This window comes from Taeniopygia guttata, chromosome 20 (assembly GCF_048771995.1).
Source record: "Taeniopygia guttata chromosome 20, bTaeGut7.mat, whole genome shotgun sequence".
Taxonomy (NCBI): Eukaryota; Metazoa; Chordata; class Aves; order Passeriformes; family Estrildidae; genus Taeniopygia; species Taeniopygia guttata.
The window spans coordinates 1,972,815-1,983,897 of NC_133045.1; the positions used below are offsets into that span (position 1 = coordinate 1,972,815).

At 53.6% G+C, this 11,083-nt stretch overlaps 1 protein-coding gene across 1 annotated transcript; it reads left to right on the plus strand.

Annotated features, from left to right (window-relative positions):
* The first annotated feature begins 963 nt into the window (after nucleotides 1-963).
* LOC140680385 (uncharacterized) lies at nucleotides 964-10,497 on the plus strand. Its single transcript, XM_072917139.1, has 9 exons — nucleotides 964-1,153; nucleotides 1,605-1,758; nucleotides 2,652-2,845; nucleotides 3,206-3,333; nucleotides 3,512-3,681; nucleotides 4,444-4,623; nucleotides 5,230-5,364; nucleotides 5,643-5,786; nucleotides 10,000-10,497. The coding sequence occupies exons 1-9, from the start codon at nucleotides 1,062-1,064 to the stop codon at nucleotides 10,129-10,131; spliced, it is 1,329 nt and encodes a 442-aa protein (XP_072773240.1). The 5' UTR covers nucleotides 964-1,061; the 3' UTR covers nucleotides 10,132-10,497.
* Nucleotides 10,498-11,083: the final 586 nt, after the last annotated feature.

Here is an 11,083-nt window from a genome sequence, read left to right on the forward strand (position 1 = left end):
CTCTGTCCTTGTCCCACTGGAGGCCGTGGGCACAAACAAGGGAGCAGCTTTTCATTGCCTTCCCCTCACCCAAATTACAGCCCAGCCTCAGTGCTTCCCAGAGTCCAGAATGGGTTTCTCCCAGGCATCTCTGAAATGACCCCCAGGGGCCCAGAGGAGGTCACAAGGATGAGAGGAAGATGCTGCAAGGGCTGGAGCACATGTGCCAAGGGAAAAGGATGCAAGAGTTGGGGTTAGCCAGGCTGGAGAAGGTTCCAGGGCGACTTTAGAGTCCCTTCCAATGCATGAAAGGGCTGCAAGAGAGCTGGAGAGGGTTTTAAGCCAGGGCCCTGCAGGGACAGGAGAAGGCTTCCCACCAAGACAGGGCAGGGATGGATGGGACACTGGGAGGGAATTCTGCCCTATGAGGGCGCTGAGGCCCGGGCACCCAGTGTTGAGGTTGCCCAGAGAAGCTGTGGCTGCCCCGGGATCCCTGGGAGTGTTCAAGGGCAGACTGGGTGGGGCTCTGGGCAACTCCCCTTCTCGTGTTCTTACAAGTGATGAGACACCTTCCAGCATGTTCCTTTGCACTGCTGTCAAACTACTGGGCTGAAAATACTGCCAAGGAGGGGAGGAAGAGCTCAGCTGGAATTGCTGTGCTCTGGGACAGTCTGGGAAGCACTCAGAGGCGACTGCCTCAGGGGCAGCCATGCAGTCTGAGTGTGCTCTTCCCTGTGCTCCTGCAGGGAGCTCGAGGGCTTTCTCAGCAGGGACCTTCCTCCAGAGCCCCTGAGGTGAGTAAACTCTGCTGAGCTGGCTGGCACTTTGAAACTGGTTCTCCATGAATGGACGCTGGTTCTTGTGGGATCAGAAGAAGCATCTCAGTGCTGCTTTGGAATAGGAGCAGAATACCTGACTAACAGCTGGATGTGGGCTTTCAGGCACTGGTAGACAACAGTGACGGCATGGCCAACTCCATCATCTGCAGCGACAGTCCTGGGAATATCCTCTCAACTCTGACATCCAGTGGTGAACAGCATCCCTTGGAATTGGTTCAGGAAGCTATAGAGACCTGGGGGCGCATGCAGCAATATTTTGATCAAATGGAGGAGAGAAGCCAGAGGATCAGAAGGCACGTCCAGCACATAGACTCTCTGGTAGAAGAAACCAGACGGTGAGTGTTTCCTCCTCCTCCTCCTGCATTCCAGAAACAATCTGCTTGCAGGCCTGGGAGTTCAGAGGTGCCCTGGGTGAAGAAGTCACCTGCCTACCATGTGTAGGCCTCAGTGTGGCTCTTGAGCATCATGCTGTCTGGTTTTTTCATGCTCTACTGTGAGTCCCAAGGCTGTCTGGGAGTTGCACAGCCATGTTGGAATAGAAGACTCCGTCTTCTTGCCCTGCTGCTTCCTCGAGTTCTGTTCTTTGTGCACCCCTGCCCAGCCACTGCTTCTCACTGAGGGAAGGCAAAATCCTGCCTTTCCCATTGCCTCTGGAGGATTTTCTTGGGAGGGAAGGAGCAAGGTCTTCCTTAGCCCACTACCCCCAGCTCCATCCTGGAGTGCTGAAAATGGCATTGCTGACTCTTCAGGCCTCTTGATTCTTCTGACTGAGCCTTGTCTCTGCAGTGACCGTGCAAACTTTGAGATGTCCAGGGAAATGCTGCTGCAGTGCACTGGAATCCCGGAGCCAGGAGCCTTGGGTGTCCATCTGGAGAACACCAAGCAGAGGAAGGAAGCGTCAGCCCAGGCAGAACAGACAGAGCAGCAGGACAGAATGGAGGTTGGTTTGGGAAATGAGACTGGTTTTCCCTTGAAAACCCGTCTTGCCCCTTCTTGTACAGTGAAGGGCTTGGCTATACTCGAGGGAGAAGACCCACTGTTGTAGAGCGAGCTGGAAGTCAAGAGGCAGACATTGGAGGAATGGCAGCTTCAGAGGGATCAGCTGGAGCAAGAGTGGGATGATGTTAGCATGGCTCTGAACACCTTATTGCTAGGCAGCACCTGTGGAAATGGGAGTTGTGGCAGCCAGATCAACCCAGATGCTGTTTCTGGCAGTAGAAGACAGGCACACTGCTGTGAACACCTGGCTCAAGATGGCACATGCATTGATTAGCCAGGAATATGCATGTTCATCAGCACAGCATTGCATGCTTCTGCAAAATGTGTTGCTTTGGGCAGCCACAGAGCCTCAAAAATGGGGAACAGAGAAGGGGAAGGGTCTGGAGCACAGGAGTGACCAGGAGTGGCTGAGGGAGCTGGAGGGGCTCAGCAATTAAAGGGGCTTGATTCAGCAATTAAATTTGCTTTGTCAAACCTTCCTGAAATTGTCCATCAAAGAAATAGGTCCAGAGAGAAATTCTGTTTGCCAAGTGGCAATTGTAGAAGATGCAGTGCTTTTGGGTGACAACAGGGAGTTTGGAGGAGGGATGCTTGTTGGGAAGGAGCTGTCTGGTCCCAGGCAGGGCAGCAGGGCCTGACACAGCACTTGCAAGGTAACAGTGCCAGAGGCTTTTGGCAGCCCAGGCTATCAGAGCTGCCCAGGACATGTGCTGTGAAACTTTGAGCCCAGAGCACAGGTGCTCCTTGTCCTCTGGCTGCCTGCGAGGTGCCACTGGCTGGCTCTGCACAGGGCTCCTGAGGAAGGGCTCGAGCTGTACCTTGTCCCACTTGCAGGTTTCCCAGGAGCAAGAGTCATTGGGCAGGGCTCTGGAGCAGCTGCGCCAGGAATCCTCTGGCCAAGAGCATGAAATGGCTCAGGTGTGCAGAGAGAAGGAGCTGCTGGGCCGTGAGAAGGCTGCCCTTGAGGGCCGACTGGCAGCCACAGAGCGCCACCAACATGACCTTTCCAAGCAGCTGGCAGAGACCAGGTAAAGGCAGGGAGCAAACCCTAGGCAGGACAGGGCTGAAGAGCTGTAATGATAAAGGTGGTAAACACTACACAGGGGTTTCTAGTATTCTCTGTGCTTTTCAGATGTAGATTTGGCTGTTGAGGCCAAGTTGGGCTGGGCTGTCTGTGCTATGCCAGGCCATAGGGAAGGCCTGGGCAGTCACTCTGAGGGCCCGGCTCTGCTGTTGACATGGCACAAATGTGCCTTGTCTGGGCGAGTTTCCACATCACTCATTTCCCATACTCAGGTGTGAGGATCTTGAGCCACATTGTCCTGGAATAACCGGCTGTGGGAATCTGGGGCAAGCAACTCATGTCTCTCTGTGTGTGCAACTTGTAGGTCAGCAAAGGAGAGCCTGGATTCCAGGCTGTGTGCTGCTCAGCAGCAGATATCTCAGCTGGAGGTTACCTGGAACCATCTGGAGGCTCAAGTGCTCTCAGTCACACAGACCAAGGAGGTGCTAGAAGGTGAGAACCTCGTGTGCTTTGTTTGTGGTGCTGCCCCTTCCTAGAGCAGCTAAACACCCTGTAAAGCTGCCTCTGTCCACAGGGCTTCTGAGGAGTGGTGGGGCTGGTGGCACTCAAAGGGCCTGAGGTCAGTAAAGGCAGTAGAGACTCTGACTCTTGGTGTTGGTCGTGTTTGCAGGAGAAGTGATGTGCTTGCAACGTGAGCTGGAAGCAGAGAGAGCTCTCAGGAGGCAGGAAAGGGAGGACACAGCTCAACAGCTCCTGCAGGCAGAGCAGCAGCATCACGAAAGCCTCAGGCTTCAGAGAACTGCTCAGCAGCTGGAAATAAAGAAGCTCCTGCAAGACCTGGTAGGGGACAGTACACTTCTGAATTGTCCAAGCCAGCCCTGTGGGTTGGTTTAGCACAAGCAGAGCCTGAGGGTGTGAAAGGGCAGCAATCCTCTGCCAGAGGCCTCCCGCTGCTGGGCCGGGCAGCAGAACCAGCAGCTCAGACTTGGAAGTGCCTGAAGGCCCCCAGGATGGTGCTGGGACAGTAAATGCAGCCAGAGCTTCAGTGAGGGTGTAAGAGGAGTTCCAGAGCAGGTTGGGCAGTGCCCACCCAAAGCGTGGCAGCCCAGGGCAGGATTGTCCTTGAGTCCCACCTGCCACGGAGCAGATGCCAGCGTGGAGCAGATGCCAGCGTGGAGCAGATGCCAGCGTGGAGCAGATGCCAACAGTGCTGCTGGCTGCAGGCGTGGGAACTCGGTTCCTTTCTTGCTGTGCTTCCACGGTGGACAGAGGGATTAGCTTTGGGCTGGAAGCAAATGGAACAGGCCCCTTGTCCCTGGTCCTTCAGTCTTTGTGACTGGGGCGTCAGAGAGGGGAAGGTGACACCTCCTTTTCTGAATGCTTGGACTCAACGCTTGGGAAGGTCTTTGCCAAGATAAGAGGTTCCACGAGTCTGTGATTGTTGCACCTGCTGAGCTTCCTTTTGAATTCCATGACAGGACACGGTTTCTGGAGTGCTGTTGTCTTTTCCCGTTGGGGGTTGTGGGAGGGATGAAGCTTCACCTGTTTCGGCAAGGAGCTTGCCTGGGACTTCATCTTGCAAATTTTTCCTCCCCTCCTCAGTCAAGTGTGCGTGAAAGGCACCATGCAGAGATGCAGGAGACGCTGGAGCAATGGGAAAAAGAGAAGGCAGAGAGAGAGCAGGAGCACAAGAAGGTGCTGTTTGACATGAGGCAGAAAGTTGCCACCCTGCTGGCCCAACAAGAAGAGGAACGAACTAGATTTGAAGATGCCAAGCGAGAGGTAATGACTGTGAGAGGAGAACTGGTGTGATTTTTTGCAAAGCTGGAGCTGTGGGACATGGCAGGACATGGGGCTGTGTGGAGCCTGCCCTCTGTGTCTTCTACATTGAATTAGGGGAGGTGAAAGCTGAATGGGGCTGTCTTTGGGACCAGGAATGAGCCCTCTCATAGGAAGCCAGGCAGAAACATCAGCTGTCAGCTGAGATTTTTCTGCTGCTCTTGTGCTCTGTTGTTCTAAGATGTACCTCAGGGTACCTTCACTGTTCTCTTTCCGCTCCCCTTTTGGTGTGTACTGGCATGTGTTCGTAGCCAAAGTGAGCTTGTAGATCTTTTCTTATGTGGGAAAGGGGAGGGCGAAACAGGAACACTGACAAGAGAAAAATCTTTTCCAAGACTTGCCTGGAGTATTTCTGAACAGTAACCCAGAGATGTCTTTGTGGCCGTGTTTTAAGTCACTTCCTGGGAAGCTGTGTCTGCCCCGGGGCAGGCAGTGGCCCAGGGGAGCAGCAGCCCAGTGCTGTGAGAGCACGTGAGCCCATCAGTCTTTGCCTCTGCCACGGATGTGGCAGGAGAAGTGTGAAGCCCTCTGCTCTTTCCTTCTGTGCAGGTGCTGCTGGAAGAGCAGAAGGAGAAGAGTGCTTTATCAGAGGCACTGCTCCAAACTCAGGGAGAGCTCAGCCAAGCACAGCAGCAGGTCCAGCAGCTCAGGCAGGAGCTGAAAGAGCAGCAAGAGAAGGGGCAGGTAAGTGTGAGTAGGCAGGCAACAGAGGGCAGGGCAGTGAGAAGGGCACCAAAGGCAGCTCCTGGGACTGAGGAGGCAAGGGCTGCTTCAGGCCCTGGGAGCACAGAGCCTGGTAAGCTCCAGAGCTCAGCCCCAGGAAGGAAGGTTGCAGTGGAAGCAGAGAGCTGGGTAGAGAAGCAAAAAGAAGCAGCTGAAGCAATGGGATTTTGAGGCAGCACGTAGAACAAGCTGAGCAGGAGGGCAGGTCCCAGGAAGTTGCTCTGCATTTTGTTTTCCAGACCATTGAGGCAAATCTGCAAGCTGAGCTGCAGGCAGCTCGCAGTGAAGTCCAGACAGCGCAGAGGAGGCACGAGGAAGAGCTACAAGGCCTCAAAGAGGAAATGAATCTCCTCCTTGAGCAGAGGGAGGCTTTACAAAAGCAGGTGAGTGAAACAGCAGTGGCACTGCAGCCGTGCAGGGAGGGGTCTGTGGCCTTCTTGCTTTTCCATGGCAGAGCAGCAGCTGATGGGGTGATCCCTGGGGCTGTCTCAGGCTCTGGGGGCTCCGTGGCAGCTGCTCTTCAGGACGCCCAAAGCTCTGCTGAATCTCAGCTGCTGCTCTGGACAGCAGGGCCAGTCCTCTGGGCTGTTGGCCAGCAAGCATCAGCAAGGATTCCTGCTGGCCTCTCCTTGCTAGCCTTGGTGTGGGAGGTGCTTTTTCAGGTGCCCTTGGTGGTGGGCCACTTGGAGACTGCAACAAGTTGTCCATATCCAGTGTGAATCTGGTGCTCTCAGGACAGGGAGAAATGGAAAGTTGTCCTTTGCCTTTGCTCACAGCCTGTGCTGTGGCTGACAGTGACAAGCTGTGGCTGTAGCCTCTGACTGCTTTGTTCTGTTTGACTGGAGGTGGGAGAGTTGACATCTCAGCTGGCAGCCTCCCGAGAGTCCCAGGAAATGACTGTCCAGAGAGCCCAGCAAGATGTGAGGGAGGCCCAGGAAGAGTCCAGGCAGAAGCAGTTGGAGGTTGAGCACACCCAGAAGATGCTGGAGGAGGCAAAACAACAGAACAAGGAGCTGCAAGTGCATCTGCAGAACTTGGAGAGGGAATGGAGTCGATGGGAAGAAGTGGCACAGCAAAATTCAGAATTGCATGCTTCTGTGAATGCCCTAGAGAGTGAAAAAGCCAGGTAAATGAAAGCCTGTGGGACTCTGCATTGTGGTGAATGGATTCCCTCTTTGCCATCTTTGCATCATCCAGGAGCTCTGGCAGCATTTCTTAAGTGGCAGATTCTGAACTCTGGGTGCAGACACTTCTCATGGTCTGGATGTTGTCTTTCATTTTCTTTTCTTTTAAGCCTTCAGCTAGAGTTTTTCTGCAGACAAAGTCTTTCGGGGTAGCCCATTCCCTCTAGGGGGTATTGTGTTGTTAGGTGGGTGTGTTGACGCTGCCCGAGCTGCATTGTAAGGAGCTGGATCCATCCATCAGCCCCACCTTGGCTCCTGTAACTTGAAGCCTTTGGGATGTGGATCAGCCTGGCTTCTGATGTTTTTTATTGACATAAGACATGTTAAACCCATGGTTTTTTTATCTAAGCCAGATGAAGAGAATCACAGAATGGGTAAGGCTAGAGGCACCACAGTGGCTCATCTGGTCCCACCTCCCTGCTCACACAGAGTCATCTCAGAGCACATGGAACAGGATTGCATCTAGGTGGTTCTGGAATGTCTCCTGTGAGGGAGACTCACAGACTCTCTGGACAATCCGTACAGTGCTCGGTCACTGCACAGGAAAGAATTTCTTCCTCCTGTCCAGGTGGAGCTGCCTGGGCATCGCTCCCTGCCCGTTCCTCTGGTGCCGTTGCTGGGCCCCAGGGAGCAGAGCCTGGGCCCTGCTCTGCCCCTCCCTGCACACCAGGACACCCAGGGCTGAGGCCCCTCTCACTGGGGCTCCTCTCCAGGCTGAGCAGCCCCAGCTCCCTCAGCCTTTCCTGGGCACTGAAATGCTCCAGGCCCTTGCTCAGCTGCGCAGCCTCGGCTGGCCCCACTCCGGGAGCTCCCTGGCCCTGCTGTGCTGAGGAGCCAGAGCTGGACACAGCACTCCAGATGTGCCTCACAGGGCTGAGCAGAGGGACTGAATCCCCTGCCTGACCTGCTGGCAATGCTGTTCCCAGTGCTTTCCAGGATCCCAGTGGCGCCTTGGCCACAAGGACACACTGCTGGCTCATGGAAAGTTTCTTGTCCACCAGGACCCCCAGGTCCTTCTCCACAAAGCTGCTTCCCAGCAGGTTGGCCCCAGCCTGTGCAGGTGCCCAGGGCTGGTCCTCCCCAGGTGCAGGACCCTGCCTTAGCCCTTGCTGGATTTCAGAAGGCTCCTCTCTGCCCATCCCCAGCCTGCTGAGATCCCTCTGAGGGGATGCACAGCGACCCTGTGGGAGGGATTGACAACCTCTTCCAAGTCATTGATGAGCAAGTTCAACGATAGTGGGCCCGGGAGTGAACTCTGTGAGACACCACTAATGACAGGCCTCTTATGAGCCCCTGTGCCACTAATTACAACCTTCTGGGTTCTGCTGTTCAGCCAGTACTCAGTCCAGCCCATTATCCACTCCTCCAGCCCCCACTGCCTGAGTTTCCCAAGTAGGATGTTGTGAGAGACCATGTCAAAAGCCTTGCTGAAATCAAGGTAGACAATATCCACTGCTCTCCCTTTGGCCACCCAGGTAGATGTTTCATTGTAGAAGGCAATTAGGTTGGTCAGGCATGATTTATCTTTAGTGTATCCATGCTTACCATTCCTGATCACCTTTTTGTCTTTCCATGTGGGGAAGAGGGAACCTCCAGCATGAGGTACTCCATCACCTTTTCAGGGATTTAGGTGATTCTGACAGGCGCAGAGTTCCCTGGGTCCTCCTCCATGCCCTTTCGGAAGACCAGAGTGACATTTGCTTTCTTCCAGCCCCCGGCATCTCTCCTGATCTTCATGACCTTTCAATGATAATGGGGAGTGGCCTCACTTTGGTGTCCACAAGCTCCCTCAGCACTCATGGACAGATCCTGTCGGGGTCTAAGGACTTGTGGATGTCGAGTTTGCCCAGGCATTCACTAACCCAGTCCTCCTTGAAAGGAAAGTCTTGCTAAGGGGTCCCTGCAGGCTCCCAGCTGGGTAATAATTAGCATTGACTCCATGATTGCAGAAGGATGATCAATTGCTTTATTATATCGTCTTAGATTATGCTATGCTATTCTATTAAGAAATTCAGTAATCTTTGCAGCCAGTCTGATACAGCTTTGACCTAACTGGTCAATTCATCCAAACACCATTCAGTGTCCACTTAAAAAATCACCCTTTGGTATACAAATCTCCATGACACATTCCACATGTGCACAACAGCAGGTGAAACAAGTGGAGATAAGAATTGTTTCTCATTCTTTCTTCTGATCTTCTCACAGCCTTCCCTGGGAAAATGCCTGGGAAAGTCTGTGCCTGCTTTCTGTGGCCAGAGGACTGCTAGCACACTAAGGGATAGTCTTCCTTCCAACATTCTTTTAGCCTGGTCTCCTGGGCCAGAGGTCCCTGAGGGCTGGTCTTAACCAGTACAGACCGATGCAAAGAAAGGCACTCAGGAACTCTGCCTTCTCTGCATCCCCTGTTACCAGGATCTCCCCTCCATTTAGGAACAGACAGAGACACATCATCCTTGGTTTTCCTTTTGTAACTGATATATTTAAAAAAGCTCTTCTTGATGTCTTTGCCAGGATTTAATTGCAAGGTGGTCCTTGGTATTCTTTGTGTAATTTCTAATTACTCCAACAATCTCTCTATATTCATTCTAAGTGGCCTGAGCCTGCTTCCATCTCCTCTGTACTTCCTGCTTGTGCTTGAGGAATGACAGGAGTTCTTTGCTTATCCTGAGACTCTGGTCTCTTGCCTCCTTTGCCCAGTTTCTTGCTCACTAGGATGTATTGGTTTTGGGCCTGGAGGAAGTGATCCTTGAATATCACCTTGGATCCCTTTACTCTGCAGGGCCTGTTCTCATGTGCTTCTTTCAAGAAGGTCCCTGGAGAGACTAAATTTTGCTCTCAAGAGGTCTGTGGTTGTAATCTTGCTTGCTGCCCTGCTTTTTTCCTTCCCCCCAGCTGAACTCCACAATCTCATTCATAGGCAGTGCAGCCAAGGGTGACCTCAGGCTCACATCTCCAACAAGGCCTTCCCTGATTGTTAGGATAAGTTTGAGCAGCATGCTGTTCCTTGTGGGACCCTCCACTGCCTGTGACAGCAAGTTGTCATGAATGCTTTCCAGAAACATCCTGCACTGTCTTGTTTCTCTAGCTGATGGCAGGGAAGCTAAAGTTCCCCACAAGAACCAGGGCCTGTGACTCTGAGGTTGCTTTATATTGCCTGTAGAAAGCCTTCTACTTCTCCTGTTTAGGTGGCCTCTAGCAAACACCCACAGCAATGTCACCCTTATTGTCTGTCCTTTAATTCTGACCCATAAGCTCTGGACTCACTCATCATCTACCCCAGACAAAGTTGACACATTCCAAATGCTGCCTGACATAGTGGTCAACTCCATCAGTTGAGTTGGAGTTGACCAACTCTGAGGCACCCAAGGGATATGAATGTCTCTTATGGCCATCTGTTGGCCTTGTGCTACAGGCTGACTCTGTCTCTGGAAGAAAAGCATCTGAGCCTCAGAACCCTGGAAGAAAACAACCTGGCCCAGATCAATCAAGTGTCTCAGCTTCGTTCTGCCCTTACCCAGGCCGAAGAGCTCCACTCAGAGCATAGAAATGAAATGCAGGAGCTCTACACCCAGGTAAGCTGTGCAGTGGCATCCTCTTCTCCAGGGACACACAGCAGCACCTTTGGCTTGGAGGCCCCAACCTCTTTCCCCTCCCGGCAGCATCCACAGCTGCCGTGTTCTGCCCGGGGCTGCTGCGGCACCCTGAGGCCCAGGCTGGATCTGGTGTCTGCTGACGAAGTTTTGCACCGTTCTCTCCCGGCTCCCAGCAGGAAATCTGGGAGGGGAAGCAGCAGCAGCCTCCTCTGGAGCTTCTCCGTCCCTCTGTTAGCAGTGTTGTCCCAGACAGTTGGTGCCTGTGCCAGCACTGAGCAATGTGGGGACACAGAGGTGGCTGTGGCAGGCTGGGCAGGGCACTTCCAGCGCAGCCATCTCAGCTGCTGTTCAGAGCTGCAGCCTCAAGGATGCCCATTGCCTCCCTTTCCCTCTTTTCTCTACATTTGTCTCCATTGGAACCCTTGCTTCTGTGCCTTCTGGTTTTGGCATGGTTTTTGCCAGAAATAATTTCTCCTTTGTTCCTCTCCCTGCGGCCACCTCTGTGGCCTCAGGAGCAGCCCTGTCCCTGAGGCTCTGTGCATCCTTCTTCCAGATGCAGGCCATGCTGCTGGCAGAGATAGAGAAGACAGCTCGCCAGGCAACTGAAGAGAAGCAGCTGCTGGAAACTGAGGTGTCTGAGCTGCGTGTGAGGCTCCAGAGCTCTGAGGAAAGAGCAGAGGCCATGGCCACACAGTGTAAGGCCATGGAGCTGGGGCTGAGGAAGACACAGGCTCAGAGGGACAATCTCAGAGCCTACAATCAGGAGCTGCTGAAACAGCTGGAGCACATTGAGCAAGGTACAGCTTCTCCTCCCCCAGCCACTGCCCCACGCTGTCCCACCTGCAAGGATCTTGCTGATGCCTCGCAGAGGAAAAGTGCCCAGAGATGTCAGAGGGGAAAAAC